The sequence below is a fragment of the Pundamilia nyererei genome, unplaced genomic scaffold (genome assembly GCF_000239375.1).
Source record: "Pundamilia nyererei isolate P.nyererei 1_Seehausen unplaced genomic scaffold, PunNye1.0 scaffold00431, whole genome shotgun sequence".
In the NCBI taxonomy this organism is placed as follows: Eukaryota; Metazoa; Chordata; class Actinopteri; order Cichliformes; family Cichlidae; genus Pundamilia; species Pundamilia nyererei.
In genome coordinates this window covers 14,882-39,989 of record NW_005187832.1, presented here as the reverse complement: position 1 = coordinate 39,989, position 25,108 = coordinate 14,882, and the positions used below count along the sequence as shown (strand labels likewise).

Genomic DNA, 25,108 nt, shown 5'->3' with positions numbered 1-25,108 from the left:
AATGAAAAATCATTCCTGCTAAATACTGAAAAACATCCGGTGATCCTGACAGAAGAGTTAGAATCATCACAGAAGACATCATCTACAGTGCAGCTAAAGAAAATAAACTACTATGAACACCAGCTTGGGAAAAAATAAGAATGAATGATGAACATGTAGCTATATGAAGGTCACAGCAGATAGCTACAAGCAAACTGTTAATCCGAGCCAGACATCTGCAGCTCACAGCCTACATGATGAACATGGAGTTTTAAGCCACTTAAAAAAAAATAATAATAAAAATAAAATAAAAAAATCGCATTTTGTAGTTTTGAAACCATCAGCTAATACCAGCTGGCATAATAAGGTGCATTTATAGGCATCCATACAGATACCTAGAAGATAGTGCTAACATACATCTGCAACAGTGTTAAACTATTTATACAAAACAATCAAAAACAAGACCAAAAAGTTTTTCGAGCCATCCTAATGGATCTTTTTTATATGACTGTCCTGCAAATAACGTAACAACAAGCCCTTTTCTACCTGACCCACTGTTCATATTTTATTCAGTAATAAGTGCGCCATTTAAAATTATTTACGTCTCTGTATTATATCATTTTATTCTCTAATGAGCATATATTGGGTCAGTGGGCATCATATGCATTTTCAACTTCAAGAGCCCCAGCTGACCGTGTACCTTTCTTGCCTCTTCTGTTTACATTAAAGCCGGGTCCAGTCGAGTTTCCTGAGAACTGCAATAATCAGTCACACTTTGTTGATGAGAAGACTAAACAAGCAGGCCGTGTACAAGGCTGAAACCAGGCCAATGGGGGTGAAAGGGTGAAGGGAAGATATTTCTGTATACCTACAATAATGTCTTGGGAGCCAATTAGGCAAAGTTACTTGTAATTGTAGAGATTGTTGTTGGGACTGAAGAGGAAAATGTGCAAAAAGCCTAATTAAACAAGAAATGAAAAATAAAGAAAATCACAAAATCACAACTAACAGTTGTGATTAACTAACAGTGTATATTAATCACCAAATTAATATACACTTTCCTGTGCTTTGCATCATCATCACAGGAAAGTGTATATTAATTTGGTGATTTCACCTCTAATTACGATACAGGAAATAAAAATTTAATGATCCAGCTTAAGAGCTAGCTCATATGTTCCCCAGAAAATAATTTATACTTAAAACACATGCCGTAAATACAAAAATGGTCAAAATGTGGCACTTGCAAATGACTTAACACCAAAACTCTGCACATAACCTGCTCCAGACCAGGTTATGTGTTTAGCCTAAGATGCCACAGTGATTTAACCAGGTAAAATAAAGAGCCACTTTTAAGACACAGAACACTCAGCCTTCAGGATGGTAATTTTCTTCAACTTGTCTGTGTTTGTAAAAACCACTCACCTGCACACCTGAAGCTCTGAGCAGTGAGCCCCTTCTCCACAGCCAGACAGGTGAGAATACTGAGGAAACTGGTGGTGACCGACTGTCGCTTTGCTCTCTGTGCGTCCCTGTGCCTCCTGTCCCTGGATGGATTTGATCTCAATAGCACCCCTTGGAGACCAGGAGGTCCTACTCCTGGTTCTGTCCCTTCTTGGGCAGGCCTCTGTGTTCTAACTGCCTCCCGCAAGGTCTCCACCCACTCCTGGGCCTTGAGGTGACCATCAGCACGAAGTTTGAGTACCTCTGTTGGGAAAACAGCCTGAAAAAATTCCCCTTTCCCCGTCCATGGCTCTCCATTCTCTAACTCATGATCATGATGAACAGCAATGCAGGACCCCAGCGAGTACTGGAGAACAGGTTGGGACACAGACCCACGGCCTTCTGTAGGGAAGGCCTGGAGAACAGATCTGGTGAGGACAAAAGTGAAAGCCCGCCAGTTGTTCTGATCCGTCAGCTGGTACAGTAGACCGACTCGGAGAACGTCCTGGCACGACTGCGTGAACAAAGGCAGGGTGGTGGGTCTGCTCAGGACAACAGAATTAGGTGGAAGACAGAGCGATGCCTCTGCTGAAGTCGGGGTGTCGCTTTCGCCATCAGGCCTGGTGTCGAGCCCAGAAGGAGAAGGCGAAGACGAAGGTGACATGGGTGCAGGAAACTTCACGACATGATGATTTTCTACTCCGCTTTTATGCTGATGATTCTCCTGCCTCATGGGTCTGGCTGCCTGCACCTTCTCCCAAATCAGCCGTCTCCACTCCATGGCTTCCCATTGGCTGGCCGTCCTCAGCTGAAGACGTGTGCTGTTGAAGAAGACAGCCTGGATCGTGCGTTGGTCTGCGGGCTGGGTGATCTGGCCGGGCTGGCTGCAGGGTGCTGGAGAGATGACGCTCTGGCAGTGTGACAGTGAGTAGGCAGTGCCCAGCTGGCGGTTGGCACTGCTGTCCAGAGCGTACAGGCGGAGCTCGCAAGGCGTCAGCTCAACATGGCAGGGTGTCCAGCGGCCTCGCGGCCCCTCACGCTGCTCCATCTCACACTGCTTCACCACACTGCTACTGCTGCTTTTATCAGCTGGACAGGCACAGAAGAAGAGCAGGGGAAAAAGGTAGAAATGAAACAAATGAATAATATATATGTTCAGAACAAGCAGTTGTTTTAACAAGGGCCTTTCCGTTGGCAATTTACAACCATAACCATCCAAGTTTTAAATGGGGATCAAAAATGTATGTTTTTAACAATCCCCTCACCATCTGAGGCATGTGACTTTAAGAAGTAAACATCAACCTAGAGGTTCCCGGCTGTCAAGGAACTCTTGACAGCCAGATGTTAAGTATAGATACTTAACATCTGGCTGTCAAGAGTTCCTTTTGTGGGTGTTGGCAGCAGTATTGTTTGCATGGTTCAAGTTTAGCTTTTCATGCACATAAAAACTTAACATTTTTCATGCCCTACTTCAAGATTAGTAATTTAGTTTCTAATATTTTCTTTTATGCTCACGTTATGTTCCTTAGTTACTTTTTAACTACCCAATTCGACACTGGTTAAAACCAGTCAAGTGAAAATTATTTACATGGGAAACATCTCATGCAATAAGCTACTTAAACTACAATAAAGTTTTGCAAAAAAAATTCTGTAATGTGTGTTTCAATACCATTTGATAATCTTTTGATAATCCACTGACATTTGATCATGTTTAGGACTAATTAATAAAACAGAGCTCAACAATGCTATCTCTAACACAGCATGACAAGGTGATCACAGAAATAGTGTGTTGAGGCGTGCTGTTGAGAAAGTGAGTGGCGGGAACATATGGATCGATGCCAGAGGAGGCAATTGAGTCCACTGTAACTGCTATGAAGTCAGCTACATGCACACTTTAAAGACTAAAGGTTGGGAGAGATACTGAAAGTGGATTCTTTGTGGTTCTCCAAAAAGTTGATTCTGTTCATCTGGACGTAGCGTTTTGTGGGAGAAACATTTCATCACTCATCCAAGTGACTTCTTCAGTCTCAGCTGACTGCAGGTTTCAATCTTATAAACAGTACATTTGCAATGACTGAAACCAGCCCACTAAAGGAACAATGGACTGGGAGGTCAGTTCCTTAATCTTAATTATGCAAATTCTCATGACCATTGATCAACAACCACTGATCAAAACCCACTGATCAAAGACCACTGATCAATGGTCATGAGTACCATTCACAGAGAGTTGGGGAATGGCTGCAATCACAGCATTGTAAGATGGTGACAGATGTAGTTCATCATGCATTTATTACTTCCAGGCTGGACTACTGTAATTCATTATTATCAGGATGTCCAAAAAACTCACTGAAAAGCCTTCAGCTAATCCAAAACGCTGCAGCAAGAGTACTGACAGGGACTAGAAAGAGAGAGCATATTTCTCCTGTTTTGGCTTCCCTTCATTGGCTTCCTGTTAAATCCAGAATTGAATTCAAAATCCTGCTCCTCACATACAAGGTCTTAAATAATCAGGCCCCATCTTATCTCAATGACCTTGTAGTACCATATCACCCTATTAGAGCACTTCGCTCTTGCTCTGCAGGCCTACTTGTTGTTCCTAGAGTATTTAAAAGTAGAATGGGAGGGAGAGCCTTCAGTTTTCAGGCCCCTCTTCTATGGAACCAGCTTCCAGTTTGGATTCGGGAGACAGACACTATCTCTACTTTTAAGATTAGGCTTAAAACTTTCCTTTTTGCTAAAGCATATAGTTAGGGCTGGACCAGGTGACCCTGAATCCTCCCTTAGTTATGCTGCAATAGACATAGGCTGCCGGGGGATTCCCATGATGCATTGAGTTTTTCCTTTCCAGTCACCTTTCTCACTCACTATGTATTAACAGACCTCTCTGCATTAAATCATATCTGTTATTAACCTCTGTCTCTCTTCCACAGCATGTCTTTTATCCTGTCTTCCTTCTCTCACCCCAACCGGTCGCAGCAGATGGCCGCCCCTCCCTGAGCCTGGTTCTGCCGGAGGTTTCTTCCTGTTAAAAGGGAGTTTTTCCTTCCCACTGTTGCCAAAGTGCTTGCTCATAGGGGGTCATATGATTGTTGGTTTTTTTTTCTCTGTATCTATGAAGCGCCTTGAGGCGACTTATGTTGTGATTTGGCGCTATATAAATAAAATTGAATTGAAATTGAATTGAATGTACCCCCTTAGGCCCCCTCCTCGATTCAGAGATGGTCTTTCCCTTTTTACGTAAATGGCCTCCTTGACTTCGCGCTCAAACCAGCGTTCCTCCCTGTCCAGGATGTTACATCCTCCACATTGAAAGAGTGTCCACTGGCCTGTAGGTGTAAATAGACTGCAGAGTCCTGGCCTGACGAGGTAGCTCTTCTGTGTTGTGCCATCCGCTTTGCCAGAGGTTGTTTGGTTTCCCCGATGTATAAATCCTGGCAATCCTCCTGCCACTTAACAGCGTACACAACATTACTCTGTTTGTGTCGGGGGACCCGATCCTTGGGGTGGACCAGTTTTTGGCGCAGCGTGTTTTGGGGTTTAAAAGCCACAGAGACCCGGTGTTTAGAAAAAAATGTGTCTCAGCTGCTTCGATACTCCTGACACATATGGGATCACTACAGGTTTTCGCTTGGGCAGTGGTTGTCCTTCTCTCCTGGATCGGCTGGAGCTTTCTTTAGGTGCCTTTCCAACTTTGTCAAAAGTCCAGCTGGGATAACCACATTTACTCAGGGCCTTCTTGATGTGCCGTTCTTCTGCCTCCCTTGCCGCTGTGTCAGTGGGGATGGTGAAACGCTACGTCCAGATGAACAGAATCAACTTTTTGGAGATTTACTTTCCTGGATGATTGAGAATGCATCAAGACAATTCTTTGTGGTGTTTTCCTTTTATGGACAGCATCTATAGTGTGAACTCATACTGATAAAAGACCCGGGAGTCTTCAAAGCACTTAAAGAGACGTGAAAACTCCAAGCCTAATTCCAAGCCAATGACCTACCTCCTACCTTGACTTGCTTATGCAGCTTTTTCCTGCCACATTTGTTACAAGTCTAATTGACCACTGGACATATAATCAGGGCCAGTCAGTTTCCTGAAGGAGGTCGCTTATCATAGCCTGACTGCTCAGACCTGAGCTTTTGTATTTTGGTCAGAGATAGCTATCCACGGGTGCTCCTCTGGAAACGTTTCTTGTAACGAAGGCAGGAAGAAACAGTATTGTTAAAGAGGCCAGTGGGCAGTCTGCCCCACTTTCCTAATCTGAAGGCTGGAGCCCACATTTTCTCTCAGATAATCCACTGTCTGTTCCTCAGAAAGTTGGTTTCACACTCGTTTTCCTTTTCTCTTTTTTCTCTTTCAGTCTTGCCCTGTGATTATCGTTAACTTTCTCATTGATTAAGGAGGGTTCAGATTAAGGCAGATTTCAGGGACCACAACATCTGCTTGGAAAATGCACTTGACCACAATTGTAGGGACTTACAGCAGATATATGGAGCGCTGTAGTGACAATAATGTTCTTGTCCAGACTTTGCCCTTATATCCAATTTCATTTCTCTAACTGTTTATAACCCAGTGTTAAAACTAAACTAGACTTTAAGCAAAGTGCTGCAAACTGGCATCTACACTATAAAAACAAACTCCAATCCTTTCACATCATTAAAAGAAGCCAACATCAAGGTGAAAAAAAAAAGCATATATATTTAGTTTTTTTAAACCTACACCCACTTGTCCCCCACTAAAAGAGGAACAGAAAGAACCACTTGCTATACCGAAACTGGTGACAAAGAGGTGAACTTTCAATGAGGCAGAAAAGATTGAGGACTGAAAAAACAATGATTTTATACTGCACCTGTGATTATTTGATATATTATTACAAAATCCATACGGGCTGTGCCTCAGGAACTGAAGCAGGTTATCCACTAATTAGAAGGTTCGTGGTTTAATCCCTGGGTGCTCCAGTCTGCGTGTCAAAGTGTGATTGGGCAAGATACTGAACTCCGAGTTGCTCCCAATGCGTTCATTGCAGTATAAATGTAGAAAAAGTGCTTGTGTGAATAAGTCATGTTGTATAAAGTATTTTGAGTGCTCAAGTGGAATACAAAAGTGCTATATGAAAACCAGTCCATTTACCTTGGTTACATTTGCATAGAAAGTACTTCTTGTCCTTAGCCATTAAGATGTGGTCGGGACCTGCTTCACATCAAAATTAATTACACTCTTGCAACAATGGTTACTTACACACGTTAAAACTGACTATTTTCCAAGTGGAACATGCTGAAAACTCAATTTAAACATTGATGTACTCATGCTTTTTGACCTGACACACTTTAACTCGGTAAAGTGTGAAAGACAAGTTTTCTAAATAAATCTGACAAATTGATTTAATTGCTAACCCCCGCCACAAGCAGTCTAATTGGTGCATACTGCATTTTGGTTGAAAAAAAAGCTAATTCTCTTAGAGCCCCTGTTAACTTAAGGGTGGCAAGTCCAGTGCCTCATCAATCTTATCAAAACAGCAGCTGACAGTGTCACTCTAGGTCTCTGACTTTGCATGTTAACAAACCTTTTTTGCTAAGGGAACAAATGAATATGCAAATGAAATCAGGTCTGGCTGATTGGCAGTCTTCACGCTTGGGAGGCTTGAGATGAGAATTAGGCATTGTGGTGAGGAAAGCTGCTCTGTTCAATTAGCCTTCATCTCTACCTGGTGGGTTTTGACATCACACACAATAATAGTCTAGCGTACACATTCAAGCCTTCAACCATAATTAACATTTCACTCTGTTGTTAAGTAACACTACTGCCTTTATGTTCATCGAGGTACAAACTCCTGCTTAAAACTACGTGCTGTTTCCAAGTTTCCGGCTATAAGTGAAGACCTATCCTACAAATGTACAAAGGTATACCCTTGACCTATTTTCTAGATCATAGAGCTTATCCTCATTGAGCCAGTACTAGCCTGGAGAGCACTTCAGCTATCGTTAGCCTCTTCCTTTAACCTGGATTTAACGCTTTTCTTGGACGTTCAAGTTCAAACTCCCTAGATTGAGAAAGGGCAGAATTTCACTCGTGTGTCAAAACTAATTGACATTTATAACAGGAACTGAAACACAGAAAGCATGAATGTACACAGTCAGCAGAAGGCCCAACTAAAAGTAAACACAAGTAGGAATCCAAAGGCTGTGGCTCAAATGGCCAATCTTGTAATCTGTAGGGATTGTCATAATTTCTCAGTACTCTAATAGTCCTTAAAGTAGAAAGGATTAAAACAACAAAAACAAAAATGAGGTCTGCTGCAAACTCTGCAGGGTAAACCTAGCATGTCACAAGTCTGCCATGACTTTGTGCAGACATTTGAGTGTGAATCATTTGTTTGTGCCAATGAGTTACCACTAGAGATGCACCAATCCATAATAATAGATAACGGACAACAGTCCAGGGTTGACTCTAAAAGCTGGATCAGGTATCAGCAACAATCAGCCAGTCTATTTAACTCAGTTCTATGTTGATCTGTTTTTACAATGCCACACGTCAGAAGCACTGCACAGGCTGCTAGGGGGGGGGAGAGTCAACATAGCATGGAGGAATCTGTTTCCAAAGAAACTAACACAACCAAAAGGGGCTCCTAAGACAATACAGTCTCTGTTGTTTCAGTGCTTGTGTCCTGTCAGCTCCACTGTTTGTGTGTGTATATAGAAGTGCACTCATAGTAAGCTGCCATAAACAGGGAAAGTTCAGTTTTATTTATTTAGCACCAAATCACAACAACAGTCACCTCACATATGTATCTTATATTCTAAGTTTAAGACCCTGTTAGAGAGAAAACCCCAACAATTAGAAGACCCCATATGAGCAAGCAATTGGCAACAGTGGGAAAGAAAAACTCCCTTTTAATAGGAAGAGGGGAGAAAGTCAGGACAAAGACATGCTGTGCAAGAGAGCCAGGGATGAATAATAACTAATGATTAAATGCAGAGCAACGTATTAACACAGAGTTAGTGAAAAGAGGTGAGTGAAGAAGAAACACTCCCAGCGGCCTAGGCGTGCTGCACCGTAAGCAACCTTAAGTACCCCTGACATGTTAGGTGTACAGGCCGGGGTAACTCAAGGTCTTACCCATTTTTAAAGCTCTTTTGCGTGGTTGTTTTTTTTTACTATTACTGCTGCATTTCCTGTTAAATATTGGTGACTTAGTATGAATGTGTTTATTATTTTAAAAAGCATACAGCATAAAAAATACACCTGTTGCCAATGTTTGTTTGTTTTTGTTTTTTTTAATCAATGCAGCTTTTCTAGTTAAACACAATAGAACTTGAATATAGAAGCAAAGCCTATGTGGTTACATATGCATGTATATTGTGTACATAAAAAGGCGATAATCATATCCATTTAGCACCTAAACATCCCCAGCTGTCACTAATGGAAAAGCCAACAGGCTACTTTTCTTTTTTAATGTGAATGAAGACACATAGCAAGGCGAGCTAAATCACTGTGCCTTGTGCTTATTACCGTCCTTTTCCTCCTCCTCTCTTTTCAATACACATCGAGCCAAACTAAATAGCCTGATGTCTTTTCACACATATGCTAATACTAAATAATCCTGCCAGTATCAGGGCCTGGGTAATTGGGTTGCCTCTTCTCTTGCCTCATTTGAGTCCATTTGCTGACAGGATTACAGGCTATTATCCCTCAGGATCCCTTAGGATCTCCTTAGTCCTTTAGATAGCCAAAACACATAAACAAATGCTGTGTGTGTGTGTGTGTGTGTGTGTGTGTGTGTGTGTGTGTGTGTGTGTGTGTGTGTGTGTGTGTGTGTGTGTGTTGGGCTCTCTGCCTGAGTAAGGACTGTCATAGCACAGCTGTGTCATTTCAAGTTATCATCATCTTCTGTCATTATTGCTTTCTCTGAGGATGCTTCAGCCTAAGTACAGCACACGCCCCGATCCGCAGCACAAATAGTGCAGGACTTCTGTCCTCCCAAAGCCTCTCAAAGGCTGAGAAAGCTTTTCAGTGAATGGACGGTCGATAGGAGCAGAGGAGGAGGAGGTGTGCATATTTCTGGCAGGTTCAATGAGTTGGTCACCAGAGGCCATGACATCATCTTCAATGAGTCAAAGCAACTCTCCATGCCACAAACGCCCAATTAGGCAAATTCAATCTGATTAAAGGGTCAGTTAACTCAAATTAGAAAACACATACAGATGAGAAAAACGGTGTAACCACTGACTGAAGTGAATAATATTGATTACCTCGTAACAATTATGGGCAGACGTCTGGGTCAGAGAATCTGACAGCTCGAGTTTCATGGCGAGTGGCACGAGCACAGATAAATAACGAAAGCTGGGTTTTCAGGTACCTGCGACAGTTTCAACTCACAACTTTATCATTTCTGCTAACCTCTCTGACACGAGGTGGTTTAGAAGCTACTCCTCAGCAGGGCGAGGCATGCAAAGGGTCAACACTGTATTAGGCAAGAGTGTTTGTAACGTTTTCACTTGCAGCTACACATCTCCTCACTTACGTCAGCTTGACTCAATAGCATGAAGTTAATTTCTGGATGTAAGTGATGGTATGACTTTTCAGATGATCTCCTCAACACAGTAAAGGCGGATCTATTTATTTATGCTGCTGAAAATCAGTAAAATGTACATTTAGAAATCTGAACTATAGTCTTTCCAGAAAGAATGTCCTTGTTATTCTGCACAACTCGTAATGCTCTTCCAACCTGTGTCCATGTTTACTCTTGATGAATACGGTCTCAAATCTCAAGTCTGTGTCAAAACGTATTCTTGATTCTAAAGACATGGTTAAGTTATATCCACCATAGGAAAAATGCTTTTGAAAATCTGTGACCTTGGTAACACATGAAGCGAAATAAATAACTTTGCGTATCAAATTTATTAGGTTTCATAAAAACAAGAAAACATGTATTTAGAAATCTGTCAAAAAAGTTGTTTAAAACTAAAAATTATTGAACCATCACAGTGGAATTTCTGTTTAGGAATGCTAGTAAATAACTGTAATTTGGCATCTTAATCCAAAAATAAAAATGTATTTTACTACTTTTTTCTAATTTTTTTTAAACAGTACATTTAAAAATTCATGGATGGATAACACTAATTATATTTTATATTATATTTTAGTTATTTTAGGTCAGCTGTGGCATAAATCTTACATTGGTTGGTGATGTAAAAACTACTGGTGATTTAATAGGAAAGCATATACCTGTTGGCTCCAACACTTCATGTACAAGTACGTCACACTGAACTGTAGAACTACAGTTTAAAGTTTGGGTTCACCTGGAACTTTTCCACTAATCCACCACATAGTTAAAGAAAGCACCAACCCCTGAACAATCATGATATCAGATCATGCATATCAACATGTACCAGATTATGAATAAACTTCATTTGCACGTGAAAGACACATTTAAAAAGTTTACTTGTTATAATATTAACAAGTAAACTTTGCAAATATTTTTGCAAATATTAACAAAAATATTTGCTACATATTTTTACATAAGGCAAAGGTTAAAATATCAATACTACAATCTAAATATCAGGAGAGCAAATCAATATGCTTTCAGATGTGTGGCTACATGTTGGTGACCTTTTCCTGGATTCTTTCCCCGGGCTCTCTGTCCTGGTCGTTGTGTTCTTGGGCAACACACTTTACCCTACTGGTGATGGCCAGAGAGGTCGATGGCGCGTTATGGCAGCCTCGCTTCTGTCAGTCTGCCCCAGGGCAGCTGTGGCTACAACTGTAGCTGCCTCCACCAGTGTGTGAATGTGAGAGTGAATGAATAGTGGCATTGTAAAGCGCTATATAAAATCCAATCCATTATTATTATTTTATGTAATATGTAGCAAATATTTTTTTAAATTGCTGTTCAAAATCCATTCTGTCAATTAACTTATGAGCAGTGACTCACCTTTTCAGCTCTGCCATGGAGCTGGACTAAGCTGTTCACATTAGCATATATATTATATTATCCACAGTGTGAACATGAACTCACCCTCCTGCTGGTGGTTGAGGATCATGTTCTTCAGGGTGTTGCAGTCCACTGTGGGCAGACCATTGTCGGTGCAGGCAGACGGACGGTAGTGGACATCTGACCTGGACCGGCTGTGTCCCTTCTTAAACGCAGAGTTAGATGAGGAGTTGGTGGTGTTGTTGGTACACTCGTTGGTATGGGCAGCCAAGTCATTGGTGGAACGCGCTCGGCTTCTCTTGCCGTGCCTCAAACCCACTCCTAGCCCCAAAACACTGACGTTATCGGCCCAAGCTAGGCCTAGAGGCCCCACCTCCGGCTGCTCTCCAGCTAGCAGGTTCCACACGCCACTGGAGCTCAGCTTGCCCAGCGCTGCATTAGATACCTCCTGCAGCTGCTTCGACTGTCTGGCAGGCTGAAGGTTCCCTGTTTGAGCCTGGCTTGTACCTTGGCCTTGTATCCTATCCATGCAGTGGATGAAATCCTCTGTGGCCTCCAAAGCTGGGCTGATATCACCCACCATGTCCAGCTGCTCAAGACCCTCCATGTCTGTACCAGGACAGGCTTTCCCTGAGCTGGAAATCTTACAACTAGACAGCTATCCAAAAAGGGTTTAAAATCCCTGTTAGCAGAATCTGCATAGCCAATAAACAAAAATCAGCTGTCAGTTGGACAAACGCAGGTGTTTTAGGTATGCTGACAAGCTAGTAACAAAACAAATCCCACGCAGTTCACAAACTTCAAAAACTGCTGCCTTAAGCTGCGATCTGCCCTCTGCATGAAGACAGTACCCTCATCCAGGCTACAGTCTTCTATTTTTTAATGATGCTCCACTAGCTCTGCTAGGTGAGTCAGTATATTCTCCAGGGAGCTACTGCGGTTTCATGCCAGGACTGGCAGGAGCTGGGACTTTCCAATCCAATCTGGGTGTCAAACTACCTTACGCAGCCAGATACACTCACATTTGGGCGCAAAAAGCAGCAAAGTCCTTCTCCTTTGTCTCAATTGCTGAGGGACTAGAGTCAAAATCATACATCAGCTGATTTACACTCTTCCGGCCAATCGGGTGACGGCTGGGGCATCAGCTGGATGGTGTTTGTGGCTTGACTGTAACAGAAGGGAAGAAAGAAAGAGGAACTTGTAAAAGAGGAAGTATGCAAAATAAGCACGAAGACTGGAAAGACAGCTGACAGTAAGAAAACTTGCTGCTCATTCCAGGTGCTTTTGTGAAATTTAAATAGAGTCTCTGTCAAGACTAAAATTATGAAAGAGGGTAATAAAGCATCTAGTTACAGTTTAAACATCAAACCACCTACCCACCTACAGGATCTTCATCACACTTAGGCCAAAAAAACCCCCCAACTTCAGATTCCGTCTCGGCAAACAGAAACAATCATCATTCCTCGTACTGGAATAATACTTGACTTCCTCCTCAGCAGATTATCTCTGGACTGAGCGGACAGAGAGGAAACAGACCTGGGTGGGGTTCCCATCCATCTGCTTGACTGCTTGTCTCTTCTGATTGTCTCCACTCCTCTGTCTCTCGCTCCCTCTCTCTCCATATATACACACTTCTTTCTTTCTCGTTTGTGCTCTCTCACTCTCATTGATTTTCCCCTCCTCCACAGCTCAGCCTCTTTTACTTTTGTCCACTTATGAATTATTTAATGGCCATTGCATCATTGAAACTCATTTTCATGGAGCAATTTGCCGGTGATAATTTGTTGAAAATAAAAAAAACCCAGAACATTATCATGGGAGGGAAAATGTCAGGGATTTTCTTAGCTTTGCATTTTTACGTAAGATTTATTATATGTAGCACATGTAAGCGAGACTATACAGTCGACTATCACAAAGTCCTAGAACATTTGCTGCTGGTAAACACTACATTGCACAGAAATGGCTGAGCCCTGGATTTTCTTGATTACTTTTAAAAATTATTATTAACTATCTAATCTGACTTAAAAGTTTTCTCACAAGAAAGAGAAAATGCTTTAAAAAACTACATTAATAAGTTGATGACATTTTGCCTTTAGGTGAGGTAATGTCAAAATCACCATTAATATCCCTTGCGATGCAGTGATAAACACACTGGGATCAAACATTCATATTTGTAATAAAACGTGTAGTCGCTCTAAACCAATTCTCCAACACATTTGAAATCATCATAATTTTAAGACTATGGGTGGCAAAGTGAACACAGTTAACCAACTTTCAGTGAACAATTTCACTGGAAGAAAAAGGTGGTCAAAAATCTAATCAGAGAAGCTCGAAATATGAGTCTCACTGATTTATTGGTGGGGCAATATTAGCTATTTGCTGATTTATCAGTGTTGGCATTTATAACTGCAAATAAGTAACAATTTAAAAAGAAATGGGAGAAACATCCTTCCTCCATCCTACAAGTGTTGGCTTTGCCTATTTTGTCCATCAGAGGGCTCTCTGCAACGTTTGAAACGCCACAAACACAACACCCAGTTGATTCAAGCAAACCCAAGCACAGTAAATAAAGAACTACCCATAGCAAATGCTATGACAATCTGTTTAGGTTGTGTTTTTGAAAGAAAAAAAGCTATAAAAAAAAACAACAACAACAAAAAATGGATAGATAGAATTTAATGATCGAAGTTGGATTGCACCAAGAATTCACTGCTGTGTACATCTAGCGAGCACTGACCACCTTGTAATCCATTTAATTGGCAACACTATGTATCATCTCTTATGAACATATTTACCATGACATCATCTGCTTGCAGATATAGCTGTGAGCTAATACTGCATCGTCATCAAGGTTGATTACTCATCGAGCTTCCCACTGAACTCCTGTTGACTCACACATGCTGACATAGCCCTACAATCAGCTTAGTACAATGCTAAGAAAGCAAAAAGTAAAAACCAACCTTTCTTTAATGGTGGACGGACTTTGGTAGTGACACTGTTGGAGATGTATGATGAATTCTAATCAGCAGAGTAACATAATTCTTCAGTGACCCAACATCCCTTCAGGTTCGAGTTCAGTTGGGGGAACACCATCTGCTTTACGGGAGGATAAAAATCTAAAAACACACCTCCACGCTCTGTAAGAGTTGTCTCACCGAGATACAAACTGATGGAGTGCTGCAGCACATGGCCTCACATCAACAATCACCTGACCTCAACCCAGCTGAGGCGGTTTGGGATATGTTACACTGCAGAGTGTGGAAAAAGCACTCTCTGTGGCACCTCCTTTAAGACAGCTGGATCGTTTCCAGATGAAAACATCATGAACCTGACGGAGAAACAGCCATGAGTGTGCAAAGCCATTTGCACAGAAACAAAAATGAAAATCGTACTTTTTTAAACTGGCAAGCGGTTACATTTTCATATCTGCCAGAGATGAGGTGCACATCAGGTTCCCCTGGGCTCACTTTTGTCACATCTTTAATATTATACTGAGCTTTTATTTCGATTGAGGCTGCAGATTTAAACATTCACAACTGTAGAACCAACCTAGGGATCCAATTACACAAAAACATGAGTACTGTGTGAATGACTGCTTTATTGCTGAGTGTCAATCCTTCCTCTCAAGATTTCATATACGAGTTCTAAATTATTTTATATAGAACTCCCATATCCATATTTTAGACCAACGGACTTGAACACACCAGCATATTTAACTTTTTAATTTAAAAAAACGCAAAGCATTTCATAGATGCTTGAATGCATCACATCTATAAGGATATTAGCTCCTCGTTTTAAGCAGCTTTCGACAATAATTATGCTGACATTTAACTGGGATAGCAGGTACAGATGAAAAACTATCAGCCTCAGCCCTGTGCACTTCAGTTCACAAACACACAGTCAGCATCACTCAGCTGGAAACACTGACAAAGGTGAAGCCACAGTTAGACATTCCGACACTTACATGAATTTGCTGCCCATGTCAGCTCCCCTAACGCGTCTAGTTCATCGTCTAAATTCTTTCGAAATAAATGTATGCAGAAAGTCGATGGAACACTCCTAAAGCTGACTGAAAAAGGCCCGTGCTCATCCCCAGCTAAAGTGATGTGAGCCGGGGCTAGTTAGCTCCCAGCTAACGCTAGCCTCTCTCCATCCTTGATCAATGTCATTTAAAAACGAGATAAAACGGCTCACTTTTTCAAATGTGCACCATCGCATGGCGCTAGTGCTTTACTGGTGTTTTCAGATGGAGGAACTGGTGCCCTGCACAAGCTATATCACATAATTCTTGACTCACCTTACTGTGTTTACCATTATGTCATCTGACAGTCCGTCAACGAAACACTCCTCTGGGTGCAACTCGGGTTAGCGGGATAAAGGTTCCGTGTAATATTTGACTATTGTACGCAGTATGCGCCACAAATACACACATACAGATACACAATGTAAACATTAGTGAAAATATAATATGAAAAAAATTTATTGAAAGAATTTGAAGAATTTATTACATAGTGAAATCAGCAACAAATTTAAATCCAACCTCTTACTATTAAGTTATAAGTTATATGCAAAACCAGGTAAGTGTCTCTTTTGATCAACATTTATTTAACCCCTGAAAAACAAGCAAACCAATAAACAGAAACTTCTTCATAGTAAGTAGAATAAAAAAGCAAATACATATTTTAAAAACATTTCCCTGAAAAAATATACACATACACCAAAAACAACTTCAGCAACAACAACAATGATAAGTGCTATGAATTGCAAAAGGCTCTGAGCAGCATTTTCAAACCGAACAATATGAACAATATTTCCAAATGCTTTCCTTTTTACTTTTTCACACCTTGGCTTGCGTGATTGGGTAGAGGATCAATAGGGGGTCCATGTCCCGCTTGGGGGGACACTCCACCTTAGAGTGGAGCTTAGAACTGAAGAAACTTCTCGGACGAGAGGTGAAAAGTCTTCAAGCACCTTAAAGAAGTCCAGACACTTTTCTTTCCAAGCTCCTTAGACTATGACCTGGATGAATGAGAACCTTCACAGACATATTTTTCCTTTTTCCCATTATTTTGACATTTATTTAACCAGATAACACCATCGACAGAACAAAGAAAGAAGAAAAAGCACAGAAATATATTACAAAGATGTGCTAAAAAAAAGAAAGAAGAAGAAGCCACAAGGCAGTGTACTCCTGTTCGTCCCAAGCCCGGATAAATGAGTAGGGTTGTGTCAGGAAAAGCAAAAGGTATACAATCTTTGCTAAACAGAACATGCAGATAATAAACAGGGGGAAAAAATGTGGGCCTACGTTAGTGCCATTGGCTAACGGGTTGCAAGTGGAATCTACGCTACTGTTGGCTGAGGGCAAAGGAAGAGGAAAGGAGAAGAAGAGAGCCCAGAGAGGTGGAGGTATGCTCTGGAGAGAAGAGGAATGAAAGTCAGTAGAAGCAAAACAAAACGTGTTTGAATGAGAGGGACACAGGTGTAACACTGCAAGGAGCAGTGACAGTGAACACAGATGAGTTTAAGTATCTGAGGTCAACCTTCCAAAATTTGGACAGTGCACAAGAGAGGTAAAAAAGAGAACGGAGGCAGGATGGAGTGGGTGGAGATGAGTGGCAGGGGTGAAAGATAGCTGAAAGATAACATCAAATTGAAGGTTTACAAGATGGTAGTGAGACCTGCTGTGATGTATGATGATGGTGACAAGAAGACAGGAAGTGGAGCTGGAGGTAACAGAGCTGAAGATGTTAAGCTTTTCATTGGGAGTGACCAAGATGCACAAGATCAGAAAGGAGTTCATCAGAGGGACAGCTCTGATTAAGCAGTTTGGAGACAAAGTTTGAGAGGAAAGGCTGAGATGGTTTGGCCATGTGTAGAGGAGGGATGGTGGAAAAGAGGAAGACCTCAGAGAAGATGTAGCGAAGAAGGACATGCAAAGTGCTGGTGTGACAGAGGAGGATGATTGGAAGAAGGTCAGACGGAGGCAGATGATCCTGTATGGTGACCCCTAAAAGGAGCGTCCAGAAGAAGAAGACAATGCTGAAGATTAAAACCATAATAATCACGATCATCGTCATCATCCGGTCGTTAAGTCTGACGTCACTAGCCGTGCCTGGGCCTAAACTCCGCTGCAGGTCCATATATCAAACGATCACTATGGCATTACTGAGAGTTGAAAAACTGTCTAAACTCTTTGATCTTTAATAAAATGATCAGCGTTCTGCTCTACCAGGTGTAACAGTTGAGTTTAACATCCAGGCATCCATGAAAATGGAATTTATGACATTTAACGGCGTTAGAAGTTAGCAGGAAGTTAGCTTGCTAGCTTCTATCTAAATACAATATAGCATGTCCTGACTGCGGGGTTTTGGAAACAAATTAAAACGTACAGCTCTGTTATCACTTCCAAGACAGAAAACTAAACAGCAGTGACGTTTGTAGGGTTACTGAAGTTTGGCTAGCTGGTATATAATGATGTGCTACGTGACCGCTAGCGACACAGCTACGTTAGCATAATATAAACAAGCTAACTTTTTTTCCACTCAATAAAAGTTAGCGTGAGTGTTCTCGGTGGTCAGGAACAAATGTAATCGCATGGCAGGATGCTGTAAAAGGACCAAACTTCAGCCAGGAGAACTGAGATAATCCATCCACAATATGAGGTTAGTCATTCATATACTGCTGCATGGGCTGGGCTGTAGTTACATGCTAAGGTTTTAAAAACTGAGCTTAAATAAATGATTAGCGGTAATAAAAGCCGAGGGAGGTTAACAGTGATCACTGACTGTTTTAGGAGCTTTTTGAGATTAAATAGAAGAAAATACAAAACATTAAACATGTTAACAACATAAAAGCCATATTAAACGCAGACTACCTGTTGTACAGTGTCCTTGGGTGCTTTGAAAGGCGCTATTTTTAAATAAAATGTATTATTATTATTATTATTATTACTACTTTAGGCCCGGAAGTAGGATTCGTCACGTCATCGCTTAACGACCGGATTAAAACACTAGAATTACTTTGTATTTTCTAACATAAAAGTTTCATAACATTTCTTTTAAAAAAAAACAACTCTTTTCCTCATTTCGTTGCTATTTGTAGGTTTTTGAGATTTCCCCAGCAGCCATTCTCCATCTTTCAGTGACGTGTTCTGCATTAAACCAATTCTGTTGCACACAGGGCACTTCCATTATTTTCATTATCATGAAATGGGATAAAAATCCATAATAGGTGTGATCAATACCACACTTAGTAGCAGAAGGTAGTGCATTTACTTAGTCTTACAAAGAAAAGTTCATGACATGCGTCTACACACACAAATCTGACCAAGATGGGGAGAGGACCAAAGAGAACAGGACAAAGAAGAGGTGGAGAATGGTTTCCAGCTAATGGGGTGCTTGAAGCTGACCCAGCACCCAAAGTGTCAGTCCAACAGAGAGAAGCACAGTAATTCTCCTCCAACCCATGTTTCACAGGGGCTGAATTGATGTATGGGGCCAACACAAGATGCTTTATTACAGACACATTGAATCAATATTGTCCCTTTCCAAAACCATTGACATGTAGTTTCATGTATATTGTTTGGGGGAATAACTGACACTCTGGCTATATGAATACTTTGACTAATGGTGTGTAAAACACAAAGATAGGTAAGAGGTTCAAATAAATGCTTATAGAGCGACAGACAGAATCATAACTGTACAAGGATTCAGGGACCTTTGGGTTATGCAGGTAAAAAATTTGTTAATTTTGCCTTTTCAGTGCTGGTTGATGATTTGTTTGTTAACCTAAATTAAATTACCTTGAATAAGTTTGGGCTCTTATTTTGAAATAAAGGCGAACAGTATGAAATATGTGGAGTTAATAAACCATGTTTAGTATCCGTATGACTGGTTTAATACTGGTTGTCATAAGGAAAGAACCCAGCATGCTCTGGGGCAATTGACTCAGCTGAGTGTGTTTCTGCATTTTCATTGGTTACTTTCTTCACAGTGTTACTTTGATATCTGTTGAAAAATTTTTTTTATCACCAATGAATATTACATACAGTGTATCCTAATGCTGGTGCATAATAAGTTTAGCTGCATAAAAAACTGATATCGTGTTTTTATTATGCCATTTTCCTACTTCTGTTTGTTTAGAATGTGGAAGGAACCACCCTCTTCAGATGTTATCAGTCCACTCAATGGACTTTATTACCTCTAATAACATCCACTGGATGATAACATCCGAAGGGAAGGGGAAAACATACATGCTAAAAAGAAATTGTGTTGGGGTTTTTTAAGCATGTTTCAAACATATATTCAGCTGTTAGATGGAAAGCTGTTTCTAATACATTGCAAAACCCAGTCACACTTGGGCAGCACCAATAGTTAAAACCTATAACACATTTATTTAAATTTACATCAGTAATCAAAGGATTCTATCAACCAAATATTTACTTTTATCAGTCATGTTTCTGCTTGTGTAACATCAACATCTCAACAAGTTTACACCAAAACTTTTTGCAGAATTTCTGATTTGCTTCTGGAACATATTCTTGAAATTATGGCCCCATCAGATAAATAAACTACAGGTTCTAGTGTTCAAAATTGTTTTGAATTTCATCATGAATGTTTATAGGTAACTCTGGAACTTAAATAATTATTTTGCAGAAACAGTCACAATCTTTCTAAAATCTTTTTTCACCTTCAAAATAGTCAGTAGACACACTTCTATTAAAAACTCATAAAAGGAAGTTATTTGGTTCTAGATGGGGGAGGGCAGGTTTACTCAGGGTACTCAGGTTTCCTCACACAGTCCAAAGACATGCAGGGTTAAATGGTGATTCTATACTGACCGTGGATGTGAGGTCGATAAAGTGATTGATGTGCATGGAATAAACAACTATTGCTGAAATGAGACTTGCACTCTAAAGTTCTTTGAGTGGTCAGCAGGTTTAGTAAAGTTCTCCTAATGCAAGTACTTTATCTTAGACACTCTACTGAACTTGTGCAAAATGTAAAATAATGAAAATAGGATGTTAATATTTAATACAGCTGCAGTTGTGTTAAACACTATTATGGACATAAGGCAAGCTTTCAAATTTCCCATTTGAGAAAAAAACCCAGTCAGACTGCTTCTCTTCATTTTTGCTCCAAAATGCTTCCTGTATAAGTTGTGAGGAAGGGGATCAGGACTAGGAATGGTCTATTCTAGAAATTATTGCAAAAACAAAACAAACAAACAAACAAAAAACCTTCATCTCAAGTTTTCATTAAAGTTTTTGACATTCTGGTTTAGAAGCCTCTTCATGGACAGATCGTTTTCTGCCTTAAATGTCAACACTAATAATTCAGATGTGAATATGACACTTCTGCTTTTGCTATATTTCAACTGAGCAGCTGTAATTCCATTTGTAATACCAATAATAGTAATATAATTATAGTAATAAGATAATAGTAATAATTTTGCATTTCCTAAATGGATGATTAGGCATCGTTATTCACACCTAAGTCATCTGTGTTTGCTGCAGTGTATCTGAGCATCAGAAATCCTTTTAGGCTAAGTGTTTGTTGCTGAATATGTGGACTGAAGCAACAATTAAGCATCATCTTTAGGAATAAGACCGTCTCTGTCCATCATTTTCCATCTGAGAGCAATCTCCCGTCTCCCTTCCCTTGACTTATGGACTCTTGTCTCTCGCCGTCCTGTCAGTCTTGCCTATTTTCTTTCTTTCGAGCATACCATCTTGTACTGATGACTAAATTATGATTAGATTTAAGGATGTGCAGCGCTTTCATCTGTCTAGTGTGTTGTTTAATACTGCTCCCCCTAACCCCTCTCGAACCACCACCCTGACCCCCCAAACACACACAACACAATAGACGTCTACCTCGACTCACTCGCGCGCTATTGAAAAGAAGAGTGGCTGATTGGTCCCCATGGAAACACTGTGTGCGTATGTGTTTTGAGGTAATGTTTTTCCCTCGTTGAGAGTAAGCTGAACATGCACTCTCAACAAACATAGGACAAATTTTCTATGCAAATAATCCATAAGCAGCACACTGCACTGGTCTCATTTTAGTGAGAGGTTTGTTGGTCAGATCACCTGAAAGACTTCAGGCGAGTTGAGCAATATGCTGCACACGTGCTGGTCTGTAAGAAAGAGCAACAAGTGTATGTTTCAGTGGTGAAAAAAAGGAAGCTCAATCTCAAGAATATGTCTGTGAAGGTTCTCAGTCATCCAGGTCATCGTAGTCAAAGGAGCTTGCAAAGAAAAGCGTCTGGACTTCTTTAAGTTGCTTGAAGACGTTTCACCTCTCATCCGAGAAGCTTCTTCAGTTCTAAGGTCAAATGGTGGAGAGTCCCAGATATAAACCTAGTGGGAGTAACCCCCCTCCGGGGGGCGAAAGGGCCCCCTGGTGATCCTCTAATCGCCTGAGCCAAGGTGTGAAACTGGGTGTGGGTCCCAATCAGCCAGAGTTTCGGGTGAGCTCATTGTGAAACCTGGCCCCACCTTACCATGCGAATTTCAGGAATTCTGAATATGAATATAGGAATTCCTGAAATTCGCATGATCTCAAGAATAATTCAAGTAGCAAAGTAGAATGACATCAAAGCAGCAAATGTGCAAAGTGTCCTGTGTTTTCGAATAAAACTCACTCACTGTCTTTGCACTGGAAACAGCTTCAACAGCATCCTAATAAAAATGGCTGTGACACAGGACCCTCACACACACGGGTTATGCTTAGTGTCTTTTTATTTTGACAATAATCTGTGGGGGATTTTTTGGGACCCGCCTCAGACGCAGCCACTCTGTCTCTCTGCCAGCATCATCTGCTCCATCTCACTGTGGGAACACAAAAAGACATCTCCCTCATTAACGCAGTCCCGTACACCTGTAAAATATTTTCAAATCAGCTCTTCATTAAATGTGTATTTTTTGCATGAGAAGCTGGACACTTTGACACTGATGCTTGTTGTCAAACTGAAGAATGTCTGCTTGTGTTTAATTTTTACTTGCCTATATTTTGAGCCAACCACTATTTTTTCAGAAACCAACTGAATAATTATTTTTATATTAAACTAAGCAAATGGGAAGCTTACAAGTGTTTTTTTAAAAAAACAAAAACTTTTTTTATTTTTTAAGGTAACAATAATTTGTTCTCTTAGTTGCTCAGGAGGTAGAGTGGGTTATCTGCTGGAAGGTTAGTGGTTACTCTGCCTGTGTGCTGAAGTATCCTTGGGCAAGATAGTGAACAACAGGTGTCCTTGATGTACATCCGTGTGTGTGTGTGTGTGTGTGTGTGTGTGTGTGTGTGTGTGTGTGTGTGTGTGTGTGTGTGTGTGAGAATGTTTGTGAAAGTGTGTGTAATTGGGTTAATAAGTGCTCTGTTTAGAGCAGAAAAGTGCTATAGAAGTACCAGTCTATTTACCATTCACTTGTCAAAGCCAAACGACCACATTAACCATAATGCAACAGGGTATCTGGCGGTTTAGTCAGAGATGTAGTTATGCATAATACTAGTGCTTTGAGTTGTTAGGCTGAAGCAGAGATTAACTACAGAGGAACCTCTCAGATACATTTATTCTAATTTAGTTTACCAATTACATTTTCCCCATAAGAGGACAAAGACACCCATAAACAGAGCTGTCACAGTGGGTGAGCAACAGGTGAGTGTATATCTCTGTATATCGACTGGTTGTCCTGGTGAAGCTAAGCCTGAAAACTAACCAGGATGTTTTATGTGAATACCTTCTTTGCAGCACAGGAGGGATTTATCTGAGTTTGCTGCCACAAACACTGATTTTCTAGAGTGAGGCCTGTCCTACCTGGTGACCATGAAACATCCCTCTTCACTGTGTACTGACAGTAATATTATGATGGAAGATGGCAGCAATGTAATATAGAAATGCTGTTCTGCTATTTGTTTTTTATATTTCACTGCTGGGGAGATCTTTTACAAAATGATCTTAAAACACATGAGGGCTGACGATTTCTGACTAATCTGGATTAGCGGGCACGTGTATCACACACATACAATACCAATGTGTGTCTGTGTGTACGCATATTTGCGTGGGGTTGTGTGTTCAGCCCTCGAACCACATGTCTCATTCACACCTAATGATCGCAGCCTCTCACTGGTTGCCATCTCTCCTCCCAGACCAAATCCAATTACTGGGGACAATAGAAACCAGCTCTGGGCTCAGGACTCCATCAGCTCCTCTGTGCTGCTGCTCCCTGCTCCAAGACTCCTGCTGGACACCTAATCATGTCAAGGGTCCACAAGGGCCACGAAATACACCTGTCTGCACACACACAGCCTCACAAACACCACACACACAAAAGAAAGTAGAAAAACACAAATACAAATAAAACAGGGTACAAAAAAAGCCTGATCTGATCTGAACAGACAACAAGAACACAATTAAGCAGAGATATTTAAAACAACAAGAAAGCACAAAAAACCTAATGTGACACAAGCAAGATACAGGGTGACATAGGGCACTGCTGATTAAACAAACCTTTCCTATTCTTTGCAATGGACACACAGTTTACAGCATTACAAGTTCCAGTGGCTCCATCTAGTGGTCCTGACTTTTTCCTATAGGAGCACTTTTAATGTTGAGGTGTCGTTTTTATTTTATTTTATTGTGTATATGTGTTCGTGCCTTGTCATTATATCTATAGAGAAAGAGAGGTTCGAGTTACTGTTGCAAAAACAACAGTTGAACAGTTTCAGTATACAAAATGAATGTCTATAAATCATTTTGAGTCAGTAACCTCTAAAATATCCTGACAAATTCTATTAGCATGGATACTTTCGATAAGTGAAAGCTCTTTGACTGAGGTTCAGATCTTTTATGTGATTTCTTTGATTAAGGAAGTTTTTCAGAGAACTATGAACAGAAAGAAAGTTTAAATTCCTTTTGTTTTTCTTTTGAAGATCACAGGTAGTTTCAATGGTTTTGTAACAATATTAATAACATCTGAAACATTTCACTTCCTCTAATGATGAAAAACAAGTGATTGAAATCAGTATTACTTTCACAATTTACATGACCAGTGCGGCAGAGCTGACAGAAACAGTCTGCAGCCTTCGGAACGATGGAGGAGATTTACGCTAATGTGGATTGTGCCAAACTTTCCTACCCAACACATTCAACAAATTACACAGGTAAGAAAGAAGTGGCAGAAAACAAAACGGATGTATTTTATCATTTGTGATGGTCTTTAATCTTTTGTACAGTGCACTGCTTCACTGATCTTTTCTTTTTTTCAGGTCCAAGGAGCTCTAAGAGGGGTTTCAATTTAGTTATTATTCTTTCTCTGGGCCTGCTGAGTTTTTTCCTGCTGATTGGACTCATCATCCTTGGTGTCAGCTGTGAGTCTGGTTCTTCATTTGAAGAGACTCAAAACTCTATCAGCCTATCCTGAAACAACTTTAAAAAAGTTTAAATATTTTGACTTTAATTCACATAATTACAGACACAGTAAGTATGAATGAATGATGGAAGGAAGCAATGTTTTGTGTTTCAGAAGCATCCATCTCAATCTGTTTCAGACTGCAACTCCTTACGTGATTCAGCAGCAGCGTTCTCTGCCATCAGTAACAACCTTTCCTTCGTGACTGAGGAGAGAGACCTGCTCCAGGCAAACCTCACTGAGAAAACCAAGGAACTTGAAAGGCTTCAGATGATGTCTAAACAGAGTAAGTCTTTGTATGTGCTGTTAATATTTAGTTATTGAGTCTCTTTCTCTTCTCCTCTTCCCCTCAC

The 25,108-nt window shown here is 40.7% G+C and overlaps 1 protein-coding gene across 3 annotated transcripts in view; it reads right to left on the bottom strand.

Moving 5' to 3' along the window:
- The window catches only part of plekhm3 (pleckstrin homology domain containing, family M, member 3), a 45,776-nt gene extending 30,085 nt beyond the window's left edge, over nucleotides 1-15,691 (bottom strand). The window contains exons 1-4 of one of the 3 annotated variants that reach the window (XM_005753475.1): nucleotides 15,642-15,689; nucleotides 14,305-14,672; nucleotides 11,429-12,511; nucleotides 1,402-2,508 (exon numbers count right to left, since the gene is read on the bottom strand). In XM_005753475.1, coding sequence (XP_005753532.1) covers nucleotides 1,402-2,508; nucleotides 11,429-11,951 — 1,630 coding nt within the window. In that variant the 5' untranslated portion in view covers nucleotides 11,952-12,511; nucleotides 14,305-14,672; nucleotides 15,642-15,689. Of the gene's footprint in view, nucleotides 1-1,401; nucleotides 2,509-11,428; nucleotides 12,512-12,724; nucleotides 12,790-14,304; nucleotides 14,673-15,641 lie in introns of those variants that run through there. The other 2 variants (XM_005753474.1, XM_005753476.1) reach the window with 2 other exon arrangements.
- Between the last annotated feature and the right edge of the window lie 9,417 nt (nucleotides 15,692-25,108).